This window comes from Rattus norvegicus, chromosome 16, assembly GCF_021556685.1.
Source record: "Rattus norvegicus strain SHRSP/BbbUtx chromosome 16, alternate assembly SHRSP_T2T, whole genome shotgun sequence".
Classification (NCBI taxonomy): domain Eukaryota; kingdom Metazoa; phylum Chordata; class Mammalia; order Rodentia; family Muridae; genus Rattus; species Rattus norvegicus.
In genome coordinates this window covers 3,321,071-3,346,166 of record NC_141549.1, presented here as the reverse complement: position 1 = coordinate 3,346,166, position 25,096 = coordinate 3,321,071, and the positions used below count along the sequence as shown (strand labels likewise).

At 41.3% G+C, this 25,096-nt stretch overlaps 1 protein-coding gene across 23 annotated transcripts in view; it reads right to left on the bottom strand.

The window, feature by feature from the left end:
• The window catches only part of Erc2 (ELKS/RAB6-interacting/CAST family member 2), an 860,589-nt gene that overhangs the window by 411,069 nt on the left and 424,424 nt on the right, over nucleotides 1–25,096 (bottom strand). For 21 of the 23 annotated variants that reach the window (XR_015639292.1, XR_015639294.1, XR_015639293.1 and 18 more), the window contains one exon: nucleotides 17,407–17,600. Coding sequence is in view for 17 of the 23 variants with exons in the window: in XM_087587568.1 (XP_087443694.1) it covers nucleotides 17,407–17,600 (194 nt within the window). In the remaining 6 variants the exon portion in view is untranslated. 23 annotated transcript variants of the gene reach the window in all.

The window sequence follows — 25,096 nt, the reverse complement described above, 5'->3', positions numbered from 1 at the left end:
GAGGGGCGGGGCTGGCTTCCCCACAAAGTTGTTTTGTTTTTACTTTGTTTTGTTTCCCCAAAGGACAATCATCATACATCACACCAGAGGCCTTCGATTCTTTTTCAGCGTTTTATGCTGCAGGGATTCTCTGATCACACTGTGTGGGGCCATGTAGAACTGTCCCAAAAATGATTCCTGGAAGAAGCAGAAAAACCCCTCCTAGAAATACATCTTCTCTCTTGGCTGCTGCCCCAGAATCCCCGCCGGGAACCATCTTAAGCAAGCAGGAGGATGGATGGCCCAAGGTCTTCCCCGATCTCTGCCTTTCATGAATCTTGAAGTAGTTCCAAGGCTGATGACTGCCTTATACAAAGACTCTGCCTCCATGGAGGCCACTCGCCAGGCCATTCACACTCACTTCAGAAAGGGGAATTTCACATTCCTGCTCCAGTGAGGGTGAGGATCAGACCCGCAGACCCGAAGAAGGCCGCTGGAAGTGCCAACACAAACAGCTTCTCGGCTCCCATTATGAGCCGCTTTCATCAATGCTCAACATCCTTTGTGTTACAGAAACAGATTTCCACCCCAAAAGAAGCACATTAGAGTAGTCCCCACGGTTCCCAGGGTGCTCGGGCCAAACCAATTCATACAAATACAAAAAGTCCTGCTGGGGAGTAGGATATAGCGGTTAGACACAGGCGTGGGGATCAAAACGGCTGTGCGCGAATGCTGTTCCACTCTCGGTAGCTGTGTAAGAGTGAGACCTTTGTTTCTAATCCTGAGCCTCGGTTTCCTCATTGTAAAAACAAGACGAATAACATCATCTCTCATCTTGCCATCACTGAGGGAAACAAGAATGCCTTGTAGAACACAGAGCACTGTACCCTGCATAAAATAAGTACTCAATGAAGTCCACCGTAATTTCTGTTTCTAACAACTATAGGCTGCTAAAAAAAACTGTGTGTCAACAACCCTTTATCAGCACACGGGACTGCTACGGGCTGGTTTCTGTCTCCCACATCACAGTTCTTCTTGAGACATGACTTGTTCTTCCAGAAACACAGAAAGTATAAAACAAAATTCTGTAGTCTTCGCTGGGTTTTTTGTTTGTTTGTTTTTGTTTTTTGTCTTTTAAAACGGAGTGAATATTTCAGGGCTGGAGAGATGGTTCAGCAGTCAAGAGCACTGGCCACTCTTCCAGAGGTGCCAGGGTTCAATCCCCAGCACCCACATAGCAATTGTTCCATAGGACCTGGTACCCTCTTCTGGCTTTCATGAACTCCTGGCACACACGTGGGACACAGACATACACGGAAGTAAAACTCTCACACGCATAAAATACATAAATCCTTCCTTCAAGAGTATGTCCTCATTGTCACTATAGCTCCTGCAGTGTCATCCCCTCCTGTGCGCACCCTGTTTCTCCGTCCCTCTTCCTTCCATCTACCTGCCCTCCATCTTGGGGAAGACACAGAGCTTGCAGCCCTCAGAAGACTCCTGTTGCTTCCTATACTCAGAACACGCCTATTTCCACTGAGTATGCAAGGTGTCCACTGTCTTGGCTGATTCTTCTGGCCCATTTTTTCCCACCTACTTTAGGGCCCCGGGGGCAGACCCGCTGTTTCTTCTAAGCATGCCTTGAATATTTCCACCTCCTTGCTTTCGCTCAGGTTCCTTACCTACTTACTACCCCATCTGGTAAAGTCACTCACACATTTCTAGTCCAGAGTAAATATCATCACACTCTTTGAAACTTTCCTGAGAGCCCACCCTTTGCCACATGTAAGGCCTAGTTTCAGTCTGTCTTTACAGTCTGCCTACTAGGTTGAGGATGCTTCCCCCTAATGCATCAGAAAACAGCCAGGCTGAAACCTCACTGTTCTCAGTTCCTTTCCGCTTTCTATTCCGGAAACAGCCAGGCAGGAACTATCTGCAGGTAAGGTCTTACTGAAGTCACAGGAAGCTGGGAAACTGGGATTCTCAGGGGGAAAAGGAACATGAAATTGTGCTGGGTCTCAGAGAAGAGGATGGAGAACTTTAACAGCATCCACGGTTCCTGTGAACACAGAGCAGCCCACGGCTCTGTGTAGGGAGAATCATAGAATCCTCTACACCAATCCTTCTATCGCCGCCTGGTGCCTCACGTTGCACTGGGCTCCTGTCCCAAGGCTTCAAATGACAGACTTTCTGCCTCTCCATAGCTTAAGTTCTTCACAACTCACATAGTATCCATTCTGTAGTACTCGTGGAGCATTCCCTGTCTGCAGGCACTGCTTGGAGAAGATAAGGCCTCCCCAGATAGAGTGAACAGACGTTGACCAAGCAGCTCAGCACATGCTCTGTGCTCCAGTGGGAAGCTCTGAGGATGTATTGTACAGCCCTAACCTGGGCTGGCTGAGCTCCAGCGAACAGCCAACAGAGGAAGTGACATTTAAACTTCACTTGACCTAGGAAAAAAATGAAGTTATATCCATACTTCAAGCCTTACACTAAGATAAATTCCAGATGGTTCAAAGGCTTAAATTCAGAAAGTCAAACCATAAAAATACTAAAGGAATGTTCGTATCCTCTCAAAAATGCATATGTTGAAATCCAAACCCACAAGGTGATATTATTATGAGGTGGGGCCTTTTGGAAGTGATGAATGGGATTAATACCCTTAGAAAGGAGACCTAAGGAGACTTGTTTGCCCTTTCTTCATTGTAAAGGCACAGTAAGAAGGCTCTGTATAGGAGTTAAGGCAGGCCCCCAGGACAGGGAGAACCTGTGGCACCTTGACCTTGGATTTGCCACTTTCCAGAGCTGTTAACCAATAACTTTCTATTATTTATAAGCTAATCTGCTGGTGGTATTTCGTTATAGGAGCTGAAACAGACTGAGAAAGATATTAAAACATTGAAACAGACCACAGAGCAATTGTCTTTATGATCTTAAGAGAATAACATAGACGTCTAATAACACTAGATTTAGTCAACATTAGAAAGACTTAAGACGACAAATTGAGAACGGTTTTAGCTTTTTTTCTGCATAAGCCAACAATAATTATACAAATGAAAAGGCAGAGGGGAGTATTTCAAACAGACCAACGATGAATGTCTCCAACATGTAAGGAGCTCCCAGAAATCTGTATGAAAAGAATCAAGAGAGCGCTGCAGGCATGAGTACGGACGAACTCAAGTGTGTCCATGTGTACTTCTGCTTAGACCAAAAGAAGTTAGCACTCAACTTAGATGCCACGGTCACTTGCCCTGGGGACAAGGACAGGAGAGTTAGAAACATGCACTCCCAGTCACATGACAGACAAATGCCAATGGGGCTTCAAGGATTTAGTCCCCATAGAAGGCAATTGGCAAAGTCCAGCAAAATTAGAAGTGTATTGTCTCTATACAACTTCACACTCAAGAATTTAACCTACACATCTATCCATTCATAGACATATCAAAGAGCACCTTTTCATATGTTTTAGTTATAACTATGGCAGGCAAAGGAAGCATGTGACAATCCTGAAAGGCTTTTAAGAGACATCTGGTACAGTGCAATAGTATGCAGAAGGAAATAATATTTTGTGTTCAAATGGGGAGGAAAATTGGCAAGGTTTATATCAGTGAATATTATATCATTTTCCTAAGTGCTATATATAATGACTATCTGTCAAATATATTCATTATAATTATCTATTATATAAAATCATATCATTCTACTCCTGTGTCTTAGGATGCTATTTCTATGGGCAGACTTGGTCACATCACAGTGCCTGCCTCAAAGCTGATACTCAATTGCTATCTGATAAGTGTTTACTACATAATTATAGGAAACACATAGATGAAGGAATACCCTAGATCCAGGATCACTCCTTCAAAAATAAATCAAAACTTTTTCTTCATAAATGCAGAAAGGCAGTAGCTAAATCTCATTTAAGGAGTTCTGGAAAAATCTAAAATGTGTCCTTACGTAAAACAAACAAATACTGAATGAATTCTTTCATGTACCCATATAAGATTGCCTTCTCTAAGCAGAAGATGAATTTCTTATTCGCACTGGCATTTGCCAGATAATGCTTTCAACATTTCTGCTAAAAGTCGACCTTTCGGTGGCCTAGTGAGGAGCCTAAAGACTTCATTGTAGACACTCATTTTTCTGACTAGGGGAACAATGACAGCCATCTGGATGCACTCCATGTTCAGTGAGCATCATAGCCCCAAGCCTCGGAGTGATAACCAGTAACAGAGATGTCTCCATTTTACACATAAGAGACTTAGACATGATATACCTTGTCACATATACTAACCATATCAAAGATGACACTAACTTTTGGAATGTGGTCTATCTGTGTTCCTACATTTAATGTTCTAACAATAGATGATAACTTGAAAGAAACTGGACTAGGGGTGAAATATTAATACAGCATGATGCCTGTTCTAGGCAGATAGCCACAAAACCCTAGCTCCATGACTCTTTATCTGGTCAGGAATCCCTAAAGAGTCCCTACTTAAGCATGCTTAGATGATGCAGGAGTACCCACACTTAGCAGAGTGATAGGGTACCTATCTCCCAATTACCCAGTGAGTGCTTCTCACCACGGCCCATCCATCGCAGGTTATCAGGGGACTCTCCAACTGACAATTACTATAGCCCACTCATTCTCTCCACAGAAATTATCTGTGAGCAGCACAACATGCCGTCCATGGAACCATCAAACTGGCAAATGGTTAAATAGCAGAGGGCTCTGAAGTTAAATTTAAAACCACTCTCTTACACTTCACCTCACACATCTCAGTTCAGCCCCAAGAATATCCCAGTCGACCAACGCCAAAGGCCAGGAGGGCCTATCCCATGAGGAATGTTCCCATCCGAACAATGTGGAGCTTGCCTTGTCGATGCCTTCTAACGGGGTCTCCCCAAGACCTGAAGTGCAGATATTCTATCCACCATTGTGCCTTCATAGTTACAGACTAGGGCCTCGGGCAAGTAACTCATTTCTTCAAAGCTCTGTGGCAATGGTTTTTTCCCCTCACCTTGAAAAGAACTGTTTTGGGCTGGAGAGATGGCTCGGTGGTTAAGACCACTGACTGCTCTTCCAGAGGTCTTGAGTTCAAGTCACAACCATTTGAAATGAGCTCTGATGTCCTCTTCTGGTTTGTCTGAAGACAGCTATAGTGTACTTATACAAAATAAATGAAGTTTAAAAAAGAAAAGAACTGTCTTAAAAGCAACTGTGCATACAGTCCTCTTTTTATTGGATATTGTATGTGTTTAGATTTCAAATGTTATCCCCTTTCCTGGTTCCCCCATCCCGCTCCCCCTCCCTCTGCTTCTATGAGGATGCTCCTCCTCCCACCCACCCACTCCCACCTCAACACCCTGCATTCCCCTACACCGGGGTACTAAGCCTTCACAGGACTTCTCCTCCTACTGATGCCAGACAATGCCATCCTCTGCTACATATGCGGCTGGAGCCATGAGTCCCTCCATGTGTAGTCTTTGGTAGATGAGCTCTCCTGGGAGCCCTAGGGGATCTGGTTCATACAGCTCTTTATTCACCAAGAGGAGCAATGCTTAGGTTAACCAGGTTGCTATCTCAAAAAAAAAAAAAAATCCCAGGAAAATAATGAACATTCACCACGGCACAGGACCACCCCATTCTTGGTCTGAAAATAAAAAATAAAATAATAATAACAACAAAAAAACCCCACAGACTCTTCAAGGGAAACTCACTTTCATTTCCAAGCCTTCTCTGTAGTTTCTAAAATTCAAGTTTTACTGTGAAAACAACTCTCCAGGATGCACTGCATGTGCAGGGTCTGGGAAATATAGGAAACACAATGTTTTCTATCTCCAGTAAAACAGTTGCCCCCAGTGCAAAGCATACTGGGTTCTGGCTTCCCACCCTCCCTATCCAGCTTGCTTATTTTAAATTACAGTCCATCTCATCTATTGTCTACTAGAAAATAGTAAAACCATCATAGTCTCCTCCAAAGAACACTTCTAAAACCTTTGTCAGATGTAACAATGACAAAGTATTCTCTCTGGAGGCAGATGCACAACACCCTCTCACTTTTAAACTGGTTCCGAACCCCAGTGGCTTCACGGAGGCTCCGCCAGGACCCAGGATGGAAACTGCAAGCCTCTCACTGAATGCTCAAGAACTGTCCAGTTACTAGGTCTTCAGGTTTCCCTACGACCTGAGCCAGCACTGTGGGTAATGAAGTGATAGAATTCACATTTCATAAGGGAGGCTGTATAAAGGAAATATGATATTATTTTTTCTAGAAAGTGATTTATAATAATACCAAGAAACCAATTTTTAAAATTCCTTCCCCATCTCAACATTTATAGGAAAAGCTAACGTATCTTGAGAGATTTACTATTTGCTGATATTTATCCGTATGGTGGCACCAACCAAAGGCTGGGAAGGGGAGGGAGGCTGGGGAATCGGTTTTGGAATGGGACAATAACGACGAGCTCTGCTAATTTAGTATCTCTGACTGTGGGCGAGGCCTGTGAGGGGATCCTAGAACTACCTCTTACCATTGCTGCTGTCCCAACAGATCTGCACCTTGAGAACGGCTTCACTCACTCCCAGAAACAAAAGGAACAGTAGAACGTCTCAACTACAATGTGAGTTGTGTTCCTGCCATTCTCACTGCGTTTGAAAGTACAGGAAGAATGCCAGGATAGCAGCAAAAGCTAAAACACGAAAATGCTATAGAGCCAAAGTCCTGGTTCCATAAATCAGCTGGCTCAGTGAACATTCACCATGGCAAGTCCCACTGCAGCCAGGCTGGGAAGGTACAAGCACCCACCCCTGGCTACACCTCAAAGGTTCAAAATCATTTCTAAATATAGGTCCCATTTTATGTCTGCAGAGGCTGTAAATCAGGGAAAACAACTTTCTTCCATCCCCAATAAAATATTTGCACCCAAGGAAAACTCCGAGGATTTCTGGCTTTCAACCAGCTTTGCTTGGGCATAAAATTTTCTGACACTTCACCAGAGACGTCAGCATCAGTATTCGGCGGCTTTAAAAAGGGAAATGATTTTCTGACCTGTGGATAACCCCTCTAGCCTCAATGGTGGTGGGAGGGGGTAATAGAGACCCAAAGCCCGGTTTTTCCAGTTATTAACATCAGAGTACATTGTTTTTCTTGGGGACCAAATCCTTCCTTGTAGGAAGTGCTGCTCTTTGAATCAGTGAGCGGAGCCGAGGGGTCAAGTCTGTTTTGTTGCCATATTCCTGTCAAAAAGGACTGCCAAGAATAGTCAAGGAAGAAGCAAAAAGGGGGAAGGGCATAAGGAATGGTTATGAGATGGGGGGGAGGAAGAAGGAGGAGGAGGAGGAGGAAGAGGAAATAGGAAACAGGAAGTGAGGGGAGAAGTAAATGGCTTACATGGAGATTCCCCTGTCCCCATTCTATCCATCTTTTTGTTTTCTTGAATTTTCAAATATCTGGTTGATGGAAAGTCAATTCCTTCTTTTCTTCAGTCTAGTGCTGCACATGCTTCTAGTGCAGGCAAACACTCCACTTTTATGAGCTCAGTTTTTTTCTAACATGGAAGAGACTATTTCCCGCACCTTAGAAGTGGCTATTAAATCAACTGCGAGCATTTCAGCACAGCTCATGGTGGTACCCACGTCTCTGAAGCTACGGATCCTGCTTTTTTCTATTCCTGTTGTTACTATTCTTATTCCTGTGGTAATTATCAATCTACATCATGAGCACTAAAATGAGGAATTACCATCCTCCAACATCAGGTCACTTTCATCAGCTATTCTCTAAAATGCCAGCACATACAACCCAGTCCAGCACATAGTAGGTTCTCACTATGCGTTTAAGGGGGCAATGGAACAAAGAATTGACCCCAGCGAATTACAGAACAGTAAAGCGAATGGCTAGGTGACTTTCGTTATATGTCTTGAGCAGTGGCATCTGTACTGGCTAGTTTTGTGTGGAGTTATCACAGAAAAGGAGCCTCAGCTGTGAAAAAGCCTCCATGAGACCCAGCTGTAAGGCATTTTCTCAACTAGTGATCAAGCAGGGAGGACCCAGCCCATTGTGGGTGGTGCCATCCCTGGGCTGGTGGTCTTAGGTTCAATAAGAAAGCAAGCTGAGCAAGCCATGAGAAGCAAGCCAGTAAGAAACATCCTTCCATGGCCTCTGCACCAGCGCCTGCTTCCTGACCTGCGTGAGTTCCAGTCCTGACTTTCTTTGGTGAAGAACAGCAATGTAGAAGTGTAAGCTAAATAAACCCTTTCCTCCCCAACTTGCTTCTTGGTCACGATGTTTGTACAGGAATAGGAACCCTGACTAAGACAGCATCTGAGATGTGGAAAGTTTGACTTTGGCAGCTGACAGAAGAGCGAGGGATTGAGAGGGCCCAGTGCTCAGTTGGGAGAAACATCACATATGATTACTTTTCTTAGAGATGTTTGAAGTAATCCTATAACAAAGACTTGTGCCTGCTGCAGGGTACAAGCTCATACCCACTCACAGGGAGATACATGAGGTCCACCACCCGTGGCACCACCACAGAGCATACAATGTCCAGTAAGATTTGCTCGGAAAGCAACTCCTTCCTGTCTGTGAGGGGCACTAAGGCCCAAACACAGAAACACCTAAGAAAGGATCCAAAGGAAGCTGGAGGCTGGGAGAACCTTCTGCTTGTATTTGGTTGATAGTTTGGCAGGAGTTTGATCTGCATCCCAAAGGATTTTTTTCCCTCTTTACTGAATTCCTGCTTGTATTTATCACGATAACCTTGTCTGTCATAAGTCACGTGTTAGAAATGAGCAAATCTTACATAAACCCGCCCGTAAGTACAATACAAGGATGCTACTAAATCTCGACTGCTCCCACTGCCGTGTGTGCAAAGGGAGTCTTCACGGAAGAGGCGTTCACTGCAGTGGAGACCCGCATAGGTTTTGAACAGGACGTGTGCGCTACACTGAACCTGAATCTCAGACCTGTCCACCCGGGTTTAAGCGTCAGCGTTTAGAAAGGAAATGAGGTAATCTGCAAAAGGTTTTGTAGAGAAGACTTTCTCATGGAGTTCAGAAAAGCCCCAGTGTTACTAACATTTCAAACCTCAGACTGAGAGGTGGAAACCTGCAGGGCAGACCACAGACTTTTGTAAGCTCAGAGGGATCAGACTTGATAGCTCTAAAATCCATGGTGTACATAAACATCCATGTTTGTATGTGCTTGCTCTCTCTCTCTCTCTCTCTCTCTCTCTCTCTCTCTCTCTCTCTCCCCTTCCTTCCCTCCCCTCCCCTCCTTCCCTCCCTCTCCCCTCCTTCCCTCCCTCCCTCTCTCTCCCTCTCCTTCACTGCCTCCCCTCATGGAGTAAGCCATAAAAAGACAATATACAGGCCCAAATCCTGCAATCAATTCTACCGTTGCATTCCATTTTATTTTGACTGGTAAGCCTGTAAGCAGTTGCAGGAGGAGTGCAGTTAATTCTAAGAGGTTGCCAGAGCTTAAGAAAGATTTCCAAGGCTCTACAGACTTTCCTTTCCAAAGCTGAGGACTGTCCAATTCTTTCTATACTAAAGACAAGCAGAGGTTTTCCCCAGTGATGGCCCATTCTCTCCGTCAGGCTCAGACTCGTTTGAAGCAGTCTACTGGATGATATTGGAATGATCTGGACCTTGGTTTGGACTGTACGGTTTATCTACTAGACTTGGCAGGTATATTTTATCAAAGAAATCAGCACACACTACCCTTTATCCAGAGGCTTCCTAGTCACTCCAAGTTCCTGTCAATCTTGGCCTTGTACAATAATGGAAATGGTCCGTGTTCACAAACTACGAGTAAGAGGAAAACTAAGTACATTCCACCCCAGTTACTGATACAAAAGGAGGAGGAAAAACCCAAGGCCAGGCAAGGGGACAGAGGCATGAGAGCAAAAGGAGCCCTTGTCACAAGGGCTTTCATATCTAAAAGTGCAGGTCAAGGGTAGCAAATGGCAGGAGGTGGGGAAAAACAGGGCAAAAAGCCGGAAGCTTCACTGACTGAGTGAATCCAAACTGTGGCACATGGGTTTGGATGCCAAGTGGCTGAGCCTTCTGCTCATATCCCATTGTGAAATTTGTAATTCTGCAAACAGCTATGGCTGCTGTCTGGTCCACTGCAGTGTATCCCTGCATTAGATCTTTGGTGAGTGCCCTGTTGTATATCTGTGCTAGGAACACCAATGGGACCTCTGAAGTGAAGACTTTAAGAGTAGGTTTTCCTGCAGTCTCACGATGGTCAAGAGGTTTCCGAGGCATCCTTTGAACCACATAGCCTCGGAGACACTAGAGCTGGGAGCTGGTGGTGAGACAAAGCTAGTAAGGAAGCAGGAGGCTTCACTTTGACATTATTTGCTGTTCCTGTGGAAGGCACCGGCCTGGTGGCTTAGGGCATAGAACAGAATAGAGTGGAGAGGAAAAGTAAATAAAACTTGTCTCTCAAAAGAATAACGATACCAACCTCAAACTGAAGGCTGGCCCTTTTTATTTCATTTTATATATTTGAAGTCTATGTAACCCCAAACACACAATGAGTGCCCTTTATTAAAACCATCGTTTGAATGATAAAGAAATTGCTGTTAGATTAAATATTTCATTGTGTTAAACTACCACGTGTTAGTAAAAGAAAAATTTTAACTTAAGAAAGGGAAAATTATTGACTTGGACCTCCAGCCAAAGAATTCAAAGCTGGGCAGTCTATTTCAAACAAAATGTCCACTTTTCTCATTAATCTACAGTGCACAGTCAATCATGAATCCAGCTTTACACCTGTTTTCTACATCCCTTGCCCTGAATGATTAAAGCATAATGTCCAGTTAGTAGAAAGAAAACTGACAACTCCAAACTGAAACAATGACAGAAAGTTATGTGCATGTGTGTGCACTGTATGTGTGTGTGCACTGTGTGTGTGTGCACTGTATGTATGTACTGTATGTGTGCACTCTATGTGTGTTCTCTCTCTCTCTCTCTCTCTCTCTCTCTGCGTGTGTGTGTGTGTGTGTGTGTGTGTGTGTGTGTGTTCACTATGTAGCTAACAAGCCGATCATTTTTGAAAATGACTTTAAGGAAGCCCTATTAGTCCTTTAAAGCACATTTTGAATTTGAATTTGAACTTCAAAACACAATTGACTTGATTCCTTAGACAAAAGGTCCAAATGTTTTGGTTTGTGATGTCACCTGTCCCAGGGAGGAGCTCTTGCCCCTAAGCTGCATTTAGCATCCTGCATTGCGTATTTCCTCTGCTCCACATAGTGTCACCATGCAGTCTATCTTGGGGAAATAGCACAATGAATTATCTGACTAAACAAATGCAGGCAGTAAGGTGAGCTCAGGAGGGAGACAGGGAGAGGAAAACGGAAAGTACTAACCTGAGAGTCAAGCTGATTGGAGCAAGGGTGAGAGCAGCGGTTTGGAGACAAGCAGAAAGGAAGGGGTAGCAAAAGAGAACAAAAGGAGGGAGAGCCATTAGTTTTAAACATACAGCCAACAGATGGTACATTAGCAGGTTCTATAACCAAATGGAGGATAATAAAGCAACTTCTATCTGATACATACCCCGAAGCCCTGGGTACACACCTTAGCTGTTCCGTTACGCGTCATGCATAAGCAGCCTGTATCTGCTCACATACACGGAATCGCACGGGCACTGGTGGGAAGCACAGAGCTGTCCCGGTCAGTACAATGACTGCATTTCAACGTTTTTAAGGAGCATTGGCAGAGGAAGTCCCTACCTGTGTGCACATTATTTTGTATTCATCATTTGATAAGACAGAACCGAAGTCACCAAGCTTGAGCGATAAGCTATGATGTCACAAAAACTTTTATTTGAGTAAGTGGGTTGGGTGCTTACATCCTAAGAACTGTGGTCCCCCCCCCCCCACCCCTTCATTCTTAAAAATTCTTAGCAATTTGGATTCTGACTCAAAGATTCACAGTTTATGTTTACAGGGCACTGCATGTAGCAGAGAGCAAAGGCCTTATGAAGAAAGCTGTTGGTGAGGTACCATGGGCTGCTGAGGGGGCACCACTGGGCTGGTAGCCTCCCTACTAGGGTAACATCCACAGCAGAGAGTAGTTCCTTTCCACTGAGAAAATGAAGTTCCTTTCCACTGAGAAGGCCCACATGTTTGCTAGCTTAGTTGCGTAAGAACTTCCAACCAGGCAAAACAGTAGTCTGTAATAGAAAGGCAAGCTTAGGGGAGGAAGCTATGATTATGTTCCAGGCTATGAAAGGAACATGTAGAGGTGTTTTGTTAACCTGTAAAATCCCCCGCCCAAAAGCGAAGTAGAGACACGAAACATCTGTCCAACCATCTGCTCACAGGGTCCCTCATCTCATGTTGTCATGCAGTTTTAAGAATGTTGCACACATGGAAAAGCAAATCCTTAAGGTGACGTCTAACCTGGAGCATTCCAAATGAAAATAATGTCGACTGCGATGATAAAAATCAAAGAGAAAATTCTGAAGTGCACACACGGTGTGCTTCATAGTCTAGGCCGGGAGTCTCTCAGTCATAAACGTACCACAGATCCAAGTCAGGTCACCACGCCATCATGGCGACTGTAGCAACAAAGCTTGGCCGCTGTTCCCAATCCTTCTAGATCATACTGAATTAAGCTGGGGATCTTGGCCCTTGGTAGAGAATGCTGAGCTGGAACAGCTAGTACATACTTCAGATGGCACCGCCTTCCCCAAGGGACTCTGGCTCTGAACTCTTTCCATGGGGTCACTATGGTGTTTTAGTCCCTTATAACTTTATTCTAAAGATATTTCTTGGGCTGGAGAGATGGTTCTGTGGTTAAGAGCACTACACTCTTCCAGAGGACATGAGTTCAAGTCCAAGCACCTACTTGACAGTTCAGAATCATCAGTTACTCCAATTCCAGGGACTCTGACACCTTCTTCTGGTCTCCTCAGGTACCAGGCCCACATGCAGTATGTATACACATAAGCAGGCAAAACTCCCAGACACATAAAATAAGAACAAATAAATTACCCAAATGATTTTTAAGACAGTTCTTCAAATGCAGTAGTAGACAAAATTACTCAGAGGAAAGAAGTATGTATCAAAGTGAGTAGAACTCATACCAGATTTCTCCCCTGTACTGTGAGACTTCTAGAATAGATTATCACACTCTAGAAATAATAAGAAAGTTTAAGTTTGCGTTTCACAAAGAGCCCTGAAAGGCATCAAGGAAATTATGTCAGCACATTATTGAGAAAATCAGAGAGGAAAATAATAGTTTCTTTCTCAACATTAGATACGGTTCTGTTAGGCACCAAAAAAATAATTTTTCAAAGTCCAAATGTCTGATGGCGTTAACCCTCAGCCCAGATAATTATCAGATAATTCAGTGGTACCTTGACTTCCACTCTGATGTCTTATGGTATCATCTGGAGGGATGGATATGACTGAGGACTCAATTTGAGCTCTGGACAAACATCAGAAAAAGCCCTACAGATTTAAGATAATTACACCGAAGGTCACCCATCTGACTCCTTCCCGTGACTGGGATACAAGAAAGCCAGTGGCAGAAAGTCTTGCTTGGCAGACTTTTCATCCCCTCCTCTTCTCTAGGCGATGTGCTTCACTGCCTCCAAGGCTCAGTCGGCTGCTGAGTTGTGTGGTCTACATGACAGTTGACATCACAACAGAGCAAAGGAAGCAGCCTGCTTCTGACTCACTCTTGGGCTTGCTTTAGGCCATTGTCCCTGTAACCAGCTCCTCCAGAGCAGCCTATGTTTGAGGCAAGAGCTTCCAGCTAGAACGTCTGCATCCAGGACAAGAGTTCCTTGTGTGAGAGGCACATCAAGTGAAGCAAAACGTATACCTTAAAACACTGCGTCTCTAATGGCTGACGAGAATCAGCACTCTTGTGGCGCTGAAGGAACAGCTTCACTGGAAATGGCAGCTGTATGCTATGTAGATGTATACTAATGCTGGAGGAACTCTTTTAAATGAGAAGATGAACGGAATAGGAAGATAAACTGGCCTCTCGGAGAGAAGCTGGCCCCTGCCAGGGTTTCAGAGTCAGTCCTAACCTCAAATGTTTTGTTGCATGTGACAGAAGTTCTGGGACGTTTTAGATCATGAGCTGCTTCAAAAAGAGGGCTTTTCGCTCTGGTAGGTCACGTTACAAGCCAGAGACCACAAATTCATTTCAAGTTCAATAGTTTGGTTTTCAAAATCACAAACTTAATTGCAAGCACTCTCTATGACTCCGAAATGGAGATACATGCCATAATGCTCAGAAATCTTTAGTTCTAAACATTATGAGGTATGAATCTTGTAGTTCCAGCCAGCAGAGATACTAACCCATGTGAAGAGGGCTGTCTGACAAAGTCGAGGAAGACCCTTTGGTGGGAATGAATACACACGCAACCCAGCAGATAATGCTTCAGAAAGGGAGGCCAAGCCTGAACCCTCTTTTTCCCAGAAGATCTCTCCTCTGGACCTCCACCCCCACCTCCTTAGGGGCCTGGGCTGGGCTGGGGCTCAGACATTTCCCAGACTGTGTTCTGCCGCTGGACCCGAGATGCAGTCAGGCAGAGACCTGGGACAGAGTCAGGCTCCTGCACATGTTTTATGAATTACAGTGCCTGGGAGGCATCAGCTTTAAGGAGAGGCAAATGCAGAGATAAAGAAAATGTGCAGAAAGTACATAAAGATAAATGCCTGTAAAATCACTGCCGCTTTAATGCTTTCCATATTGAAGAAATAAAACTGTGAATATTCTTGATGATTTAATGGCTACACAGCCCAGCTAAGACCTGTTTTTCCAACTAGATAATTAAGCCATTTATATGTAAATGTTTATAGTAGCCCATCCTGATTTTCAATTACAGGTCTCAGGAACTGCTTTAGTACAGAAAAATGCCTTTGAAACATCCAGAGCATCACTTTCTCTCGTGGAAACTAAGAAGGAAGAGGTGGGGCTCTGGTGGCTTCAGGGCCTGCCGAGAGACGGCCCTCAGGCTCCCTGTATGACTTCAGTGCTGCGAAATGAGTTTGTCTATGTGGCCCCTCGGTGGAAGGCATTGTCCTCAGCCCCTCCTAGATTTGAATTTTAGTTTTGATTCTTCTGAGCCCTGTAATCGTTAGGAAGTTACTAAATGTGTATAACTTGATGGTTTCTGTGGGTAAGATTAAGCCAAACACAAGCTCCAGGTCGAGTGCGCAACATAGCATCTGGCATACAGTGACGATAAAACACAAAGACCTTATTCTTATGGTTATAGCTGGTATTACTAATAACGCTGGTGTTGCGTCTACGACACCATCAGTCAAGAAAACTGCTTCTTAAAGAGGTAGACTAGAAGTTCAAGGACTTAGACTACAGCTGCTCATCTCTGACCACAGGATGGCCATTGTGGATGGATGGATGAATGGCCATAAAAAGTCATCCGACTTTTCACTGTCATTGAAACAATGAGGCAGAGCCATACATTCTTTGTGATCCATACTAGCTTTTTTTTCTTTTCTTCTTCTTCTTCTTCTTCTTCTCCTTCTTCTTCTTCTTCTTCTTCTTCTTCTTCTTCTTCTTCTTCTTCTTCTTCTTCTTCTTCTTCTTCTTCTTCTTCTTCTTCTTCTTCTTCTTCTTCAGAAAAACTGGTCCTGAAATGTGACTCTAAAAAGGCCATATAGATAGCTTTATTAAACTTGACCACAGCCCTGGAATTTTAAGAACCGGCACGCTGGGAGACCTCTCCAACACTTTAAAATTAAAGATGCTTGAAGATGGCTTTTTAAGTTTTATTATGCCTTGGGTTTTTCTTTTGCACATACGTGTTTATGTGTGTATTGGACGAGGCATACATGTGCCATAGCATTTGTCTGAAGGTTCGAGGGCAAGGCTCCCTCTTCACTATGTAGGTCCTAGAAATCCAATCCTGGCTTAGTGGCAGGCATCTTTAGCTGGTAAACCATCTTGTCCTCCTGCCCTTAAAGATTTGAATTTTCATAGTTGGGGCTGGGGATTTAGCTCAGTGGTAGAGCGCTTGCCTGGGAAGCACAAGGCCCTGGGTTCGGTCCCCAGCTCCGAAAAAAAGAAAAAAAAAAAAAAGAAAGAAAATCATTGAATTTTCATAGTTACCTCAATAAAAAGGAAGCTGCCTTATGTCCTAAAATTAGTTAGACTGAATCAAACTTAATCACAGTGTCAACAGAAAAGGGGGGCTAAGATTATTAAAAGAACTATTCATAAAGTTGGTGTTCAGATGTTAAATACAATATTGAAAACATTGCTGAAGCGTCACTGTGAATAATCTGCCCATCCTGTCCAGGCAGTTAATACTGAGGACTGATTTGTCTTGGCATTCTGTTCTTCATAAAGAGGTTAGTGTCCTACCTTATATGAAAACCGGGTAGATACAAAACAGAATACATTTTAATAGGTTGTTAGGGATTCAGCTTTAACAAGACTCATGGCCACGGTGCTGGCACATAGTAGATGTGAAATTGGAACCCAGGTCTTTCTTTAGCAAAAGCCCATTATCGTTCTTGTAAGGCCACAGAGCGCTGCTCTGCACGTATATTCAAGTCCTTCAGAACCTCACAAGTGTCTCCGTCCAAGCTGGCAAGCATTCTCTGATTTATTCAAAATTGGCTGATCTCTTCCACATGGATTGAATCTCGGAAAACAAATTACGCCTATTGCAGAACCAATGAGAAATGCTCAGAGGTTCTACAGAGCTGTGTAAGAGTGTTTAGAAAGTTCTTTACTTACAGAGGTATAGGAAAAAGTGTTAGCATCCATGCCGCACATTGATATAATACAGCTATAGTTAATCTCAAAATGTATAGATACTCGAAGTCTGTTTTAGACTCATTCTTTTAGACAGAATTTGTGATCATGTAGACCCTACCCAACATATTTAATCACGTTTATTTTCCAAGCAGTCTAAGATCCTCTTAAAAGATAATTTTAAGGCAGAATTTGTTACAGTGTGCCAAAAGACATCCAAAAGGACATGAGCCTCCCTTTCTCTTATCTGAATGAAGAAATTCCAACTATATTTCTCCATACTCTCTGTTGCTTGTGACAAACCAAAACCACAAATGTTCATCTTTAATGGGAAGGAACCGTGGTTTCAGATAGTCAAAGCCAAAATTTTTGCATACTTTGCTGGTACACGTACTGAATCAGAGATGTCCCTCAAGGAAGCCAGGCTCTGTTTTCCTAGATGCTGAAAAGGCTCTTAGTTCTGAGGAAGGTAACCCTGTGCCTCTATAGCACTGCACAGAAACACAGCATCATTCCTTCCCTGGAAGGCTAAATTCCTCAAATATTAACTTCCTTCTAACTTGTGATATGAGTGTGTGCACATGGGTGTTTCAGACGTACCACAAATCAGAGTGTACAACAAGCCATCAGTGTTTGCTCACCTTGGACAACTCTCAGAGTGCAGAACTCACCTCTCAAGTTCCGCAATCTTCTTGTCTTTGTCGTTTTTCTCATTCTCCACCTCCTTGAGGATCTCCAGCAACCTGTCGACTTCTGCTTGAGCCTTGCCACACTCATCACGGTAGTAAGATGCTTCCTTGTCCAGCTGTTTCAGTCGGTCTGCAAACTCGGGGTTCATCCTGGAGTCATCTTCAATATTATGTGCCTTCAACATCACATTTTTAAAGAATGTAGTTAAGACAATGGTTCAGAACAACAGACAGTGTAGTCAGCGATGGCCAAGAACGTAACTTTGGAGAAAAAAAATAACCAACAAGAATTATGGGTATTCTGTCAGTGAGAAGGCAGAGTGGGAGGGGAAAAATCATATATTTCAGTTACCCTAAATAATGCTGACTTTAAGTATGTGATAGTATCCCACAGGGGGGGTTCCTCTGCTACTGATATTCTGTTATACTAAGTTTTTCTACTTTTGACATTTTCTTTCCAGCAAAATGTGGGGGACAGATGAAAGAAGAAAACAGTGTCTTAGTTCTTGTTCATTCGGTAAGAAGGATGGAGAGTGTGCAATTCCACTCAAGGCAATTTCCATCAAATGTTTCTATTTCCGCCGCAGAGAATGAACCGAACAGGAGTAGGAGTAAACTGTTTTCCCAGGTCTGGGAAGGGCATATATAGAGCCAGGTAGCCTTTAGGAGGCTGGTTGACCAAGTACATCACCCTACTGAGAAACGCTGACTAAAGTAGTTTGGAATGAAGACCTCTTGTAGTTAAGAAGGGCTTTCAAACGAACAGTCATACCCATAAATTCTTATTTCCTTGAATAGGTTTGACCTAACCAATGAGGAGATGAGCTAGGTCATGAACAAGCACACAGAGAAGAATCTGCAAACACATGCAAGGGTGAATAGCAGCAGTACACATCAGAACAGACAAAGTCAACGACAAGCAACACCACTGTAGAATAATTTGCAGCCAAAGTATCTGTGGTTTTGTGTGCATGGGTATGTGTGTGTGGTGGCATCATAGTTTATTTTTTCCCAAAATAAACTTTTGGCTGAAATTTTCCCAGACAGATGCAGGAACACCGCACCGCAGTGTTTTGCCTACCCCTTGTTTCCCTTCACTCCTAATTGGCTTCTTCAAAGAGCAGGCAGGAAGAAAGCAAGTGGTTTAACGATGGTACACATTTAACATAGAAAGTTCAGAGAAGTCATACACGTATGGTTCTCCAAAAAATCCGTGTGTGAGGTAATCAAACATCAACAATCCATTAGGCTTGAGTTTTTCTACTTTCCTGCTTTGTGGAGCCATGTCCACTGTGGTTTTTTTTTTTTTTTTTTTTTGATTATTTTTTCTTTAAGGGAAAAAACAAGGCAAGCAAGCTCTAGCTACTGTGGGGTTAAATGGATCATGCATGGTTAGAGAAATTAATACTAATACTACTGTTAGAAGGTTGACAGTCTTTGCAATGATTTAGTAAAAAAAATTCAAAAATTAGTATAAATAAAATAAATTTCTTACTCATGACAAAATCATTTTTAAATAATATTTGTGCATGTAACATATTATTTAAGCATGAGGATAAAGGGGGCATAATTTTCCACATTCTTTAAAATTTTCTTACTTAAGAAATAAACACAACTATGAAAAAGAACTTGGAAAAATCCATTGATCCAACATACTATTAAAAACTGGTTACTCTCTTTTACTAGCAAATCTCAAAAGCATTTTATTTTTATTTAGTGTGCACTCTGGGCCTCTCTATCACAGATTAGTGCATGTTTTCAGTATTTATAAAAATGAAACTAATTATTATGCTTTTAGGAGTTGTTCCTGAATTAATCATATTTTTATATAAAGTGACCAATATTTAAATAGCTGAACTTCTACGTGGATAATTTAGAACAGATAGTCTCATTTTAAAATGAACTAACTATAACTTCTATCTGTGATAAAAGTAAATTCAATACTTTTGTGGCAGAAAACACAATTTTTGAATAGTTAAAATATATTTTAGTTCTCTCTTTCCATTGTTAAACTGACCACAATTCTATGACAACTTAAAAGTAAATTTTTGGATCATTCTCAAACTCTCCAATCAATGCCATTAATATCTTAAAAAATAATTAGTGGACTAAGCAATGAGTAATTAGAAACAATCAAAACTCACAAATAAACATATGTTAAAGTTAAAATTCCTTTCCCATCTCATATGTTTAAAAAAGGCTAGGAGTTATGCATGATAGTCTATCTTGTTTTATTTTAAATTCTTTGCATCATTATTATCATTTTAACGAGCAAATAAGTGACTAATAGCCATGAGATATTAGTTTTAAATCTAAATTTGCTCTATGTCCTATGTCAAGAGGCAAATCGAAAGAATTTCTAAAGACAGTGAAAACATACAAAATGACAAACATCTGGAAGATAATGTTCATGTTCTATTATGACTATTATAATAATCCCAGACATAAGACTTGTGTACAGCTAGTTTAATAGGTTTGTTTAGTTTTCATCAGCACACTCTTTAGAGAAGCCTCCCTGAGAGGTTTAGGAAGAAAGAACTGGCCGTTCCTGGCAGGTATGCATGTCCTTTGTGTAATCGTGAGGATGATAACCCAAGGCCAGTCTTTAACTGTGGGTGTATTAGGTTATACTCTTTTTAGCCCAGGGAGTGAGTATGGATAAAGCACTCATGTTATGTGTAGACAAACAGAAATCTAAGGGGAAAAAGGCCTGAATCTTGAAGGTACCACTGATGTCTTCATGTAACACTGAAGGTAGGTCATATTATTAAATCCCATTGGCAAGTTCATAGCTGTGCTATATCTGTTAGATAAAACTTGAACGTGTTAATAATCCTTTCATTTTAAATGACTATACATCTTCATGAAAAAACTATTGAAATGTCTCTGTCTGTCTCTGTCTCTGTCTCTCTGTGTCTCTGTATCTCTGTTTCTGTCTCTGTCTCCCTCTCCCTCCCCCTCCCTTTCTCTCTCTCTCTCTCTCTCTCTCTCTCTCTCTCTCTCTCTCTCTCTCTCTCTCTCTCTCCTCAACATAGTACCTACTGATATCAGGAAAAATAATTTATGCCAGACTATCTTCAATCCTGAGGAATTCTTAGAGGGATTTTGTAATAGACATGAAAATAGATGGCATTATAAAATGCTCACATCAACAGAAATCTTTAAGAAAAGACTCCTATAAGGACATGAAGAAATCCTTTCTTGGATCATTTCTTAAGGTTGATGTAATGACCATGACAGATCCTCATGACTAGGAACATCTGTGGGTCTCCTGTCCATTCTAAATACAAAATGCAAACGTCTGCATAAATCACCTAGGAGTTATTAGAGTTAAGTAGCTCAACTCAACATGAATTGCAACTGTTCAGAGTGCCATTTTAGTCAGTAGAGAGTGAGTGGGCTGTATTGAGACCCACAGCCATGGGGTCAATGTTCCATACCAAAAGCCATGGGAGGAAACTAGGTTTATAGATCCAATGCTTCCATCAAAGTTCTAAGGCAGGGAGCGCCTCTAAAACTGGGGAGGAGATAGGCAGACTGTTGCTTTTCAAATTATGACAGAAGTTGCTTCATCTACACTAGCAGCCTCTGATCTGCTAAGCAGGTAAAAATGTAGCCTAACATATCTCAGACAGTGCAGACAAAACATAAAAGGACTTACATTTCAATATATCATTACTATAACATACTCCTACCATGGAGTCATTCTTCTATATTCAAGATTTAAGTGAAAAGGAGCTGTAATTATTTCCTCTTAAGGACCTGATGGTTTAACAAAAGCTTGGCCAATGAGAACTGGCCCATCTCACTTCCTCCTTCTAAGGGACATAAACTTTGTTTCTACTTTAAGTTATTAGGAATTGAGTTCTTGAAAATACAAACTGGTAATTTTTTTCTGAATTAATTTATCACAAATGTGGACAGAAACATTCCTCCAGGTACTAAATATTCATCCTTTTGTTTTCATAGATATTCAAATTTCAAGGTCATTAAAAGAAAATCTGGGTATCAAGTTGTGTCTCAAAATATTTCTTGGGGTTGGGGATTTAGCTCAGCGGTAGAGCGCTTGCCTAGCAAGCGCAAGGCCCTGGGTTCGGTCCCCAGCTCCGAAAAAAAGAAAAAAAAATATTTCTTGATGGCCTTTTGGCTAAGATCAAGTGTAAAATATTTCTTGAACCCCTTGGAGCTAAATCAGTAAAGAACATCACAGAAATGTCAGGATTACGTGTAGGATCTGTAAGTTTGAGGATCTCTAGAAGATGTCTCTTATAGTTCTAAATATATGGAAATTCCCCTACATATGATAATAAACACCAAAACTAGGCACCTCATTGATGTGGCCCAGACTCATCACTTTGATGTGAACTGACTTGGAAAGTCCAGATGAAGAGCAGGGGGAATCCAGTCATGACTGGTGAGGAGCTGTACATTATGATACCTAGCAGTCATCCCATCCCAGCAGAGATTATCAGAATTGATTCAGGAACAAAGCAGGACTTTAGCTGACAGATATATGCCAATTGAGGAAAAGAGTGAAGCCCCAAGGCTTCAGCCCCAAGGTTGAACACTAATAGGCATCCTAGTCAGATATCTCAAACATACTTGTCCTTAGAATTATAAAAGTTGAACACTGATTATTCCCACTGAGGTATTGGTCTATAGTTCCAGAGGTCTAAGAAGGAAAGCACTGACTTCAGTCCAGAATCCTGCTGTGACAAAAGGCAGGGGACATTTACTAATATTATATTAAAGTCCCCTTGAAATAGGCCCTAACAATTTTTAATGAAAAAGTATTTCCCTCAACACAAATGATTAGCTGTAACCTAAAATGTTAGGTAATGAAGCTGTTGATGTCTCATCCACTGATGCCTCTAGACTTCAGCAGTAAATTGCCAAACTTAGGCACTGTGAAAATATGACTCTCGGTTACAGCACTTTGCTGTCTTGGCATTCAAAGACAGTGTCTCAACATTCCTTTCATATCTCAATAGCAGGATAGGGTGTAAACTATTTTAGACACTGGCATAATTCTAAGTTATGAACAAAATAGACTCATTAAATTTTCTGACTAATTCCAGAACTACAAAATATTATAAACTTAAATTTTATTTCAACTAAAAATGAATAAATACCAGACGTAATTATTGGCCCTAAGTAATATATTTTGAAAGTAAGGATATATCTTGGAATCTTGTGTTTCATCATTTTAAAAGAAATTATACTTTTTAAAATTCAAACTAAATTCAGAACTTTCACAATCTGCATATTAAACCTGCCAAAATTTATTTTCATAGATAAAACAAATATCATACATATAAAAAATATAAACAAGTACTTCAAAACACACAACGATAAAAAATCTACATACTTAGCACAGCTTAAAACCCTTCACATAAAAATGGAATTATTAACATAATTCCCCTGGAATTTCTGAAAATGGAGAACTAAAAGTATTATCTAGACATTCTGAAATAAAACATGTAACTTTACATTACGATGTCATTTACTATACTATTTGAGTTCTTTTGACATTGAATGCCTATATCAGTTGTTGGATACATGCTTGTATACATGCATGTGTTTGCATGTACCATCTGTATTCCCTGAAGTAGATTTTAAGTAGTTATAAATTGTTGTAATTCTATGTCTAGGTAATATCTTTAGTTCTCCATGTTGCTAATTTTCAGAAATCCCAGGAGAATTATGTTAATAATTACATTTTTATTTGAAGGATTTTAAAATGTGCTAAGCGATAGATTTTTATTTTTGCCACAGGATACTCGTTTAAGAGTGAATCAAATAGTTTTTAGAAATAGGATTTTTTTTAAAAAAAAAAGGAAATTGCTAAGACTAAACGATAGTCACGAAGACATTTACAGTCTGCATACTGTGTCCCTGGGAATTCAGAGTCCTGCAAAGACATATCAAACAGGGAAGTCTCTCTGAACATTAAGAAGATTGTTTTTTCCTCTGTGTAGATGGAAAAATGCCTCAGATTTTGTGTTTGTTTCGTTTTGTGTTTTGTAAACCCTTAAATTAAATGTAAGTCCTGCACTATGTATGTTTACAAGAAGCGGAATTTGAAATGGAGAGTGCCTAGCCAGGGGAGCTCCCGGGAGCACATCAGAAGGCTTTCAAATGCACCCTTACCAGCAATGGGGTAGTTTACGAAGCACTCGATTAATGTGTCCAAAATGCAAAATATTCTTTTAAAATGTAGGAAAGACTTCTGGACACTATGTCTAAGCATACTAGAATTAACAGCTATGGGGAGAAACAGAATCAGTGCAAGTTGACCTGCACATACTCACTATGACAACACAAAACTCCTCCAGGATCGGAGGCTGGTAGTTAAGTGAGGAGAGGTTGTTATTAGGTGACATAATTAGGATTCAAAGGCAAAAATTTTAAGTTCCTACGAAATGACACCAGCACATTATTTAGCAGGCTAGAGTCTCTACAGCGAAGGAATAGAAAGTAAATGCTTTATTTGTACTTCAGAACATATTGGCAGGAATATGTCAAAGCCCGATCCTTATTTTACTCTGAGTGTAGACACATGGATGCTGTACTGACAAATAAAATGTCCTCATGCATTCAAAACAACTATAGCAAACTCACCAGAAACATGAAGATAGCCATAATCGAAATAAACACACAAGAGCCAAAACTTCCTGGGTACCAATAACTGGCTGGAAAATAAGAGGCGAGGGCTGGAGAGATGGCTCAGTGGTTAAGAGCACTGAGTGCTCTTCAAGAGGACCAGAGTTCAATTCCCAGCAACCACATGGCAGCTCACAACTGTCCGCAACTCTAGTTCCAGGGGATCTGACATCCTCACACAGACATATATGCAGGCAAAACACCAATGTACATGTAATTAAAATAAATAAATTATTTAAAAAGGAAGTAAAAGGAGAAATGTATCAGTCACTATAACAGTTTAAAAATTAAATATGTGCATGCTCCACAATGGCTTTAAAAGTAAATATGCCAGCACTATAATAGAAAAATGTAAAAACTTCACCGTAGAAAACAACACTTTAAAAAAGTTGGATAGTGTTTATAAATGGTAAGAAATATTAGAGATGTATCAATGATTCTTAAGATTTTCTTACGGTCTAAATAAAACTCAAACTAAATCACCAGAAATTGTGGTTTCTAATTCACAAAATGACTCCTAAATTCAACTGGAAGGTAAAAAATGAAAAGCTAAGAACTCCCAAACCAGATAGAAACAAAAGCAGAGAGAGCCCAGTTCGAACGCGCCCAACTAGATGCTTAAACGTCACCAAGTCACAGAGCTAAGAGGGCAAGAGACACAGCTAACAGCAAACTGCAGCTCAGGAACTCAGACCTCTATTCCTGTAAGAGTATAATACTCAAAACTGTGACATCAAAGGTCAGGGAACATTTGACAAACAATGAAAATTAGCCGATAATTTAAAAAAATATATACTAGACCTCTCAATGCTAATCAAAAGACAGATAAGAGTTGTATTAATATAAAAAATGGCATCCAAAAATTTTAATACCTGTGAGAGAAATCAGAGAATGATTTCAAAGAATAGAGAAAATAAAATTCTAAATGAAAACAAGAAACAAAGGAAGAAATCCCACTGATCAAAATCCTCCAAGAATTCTCTGCATTAAAAATTAAATGAAATTGTCA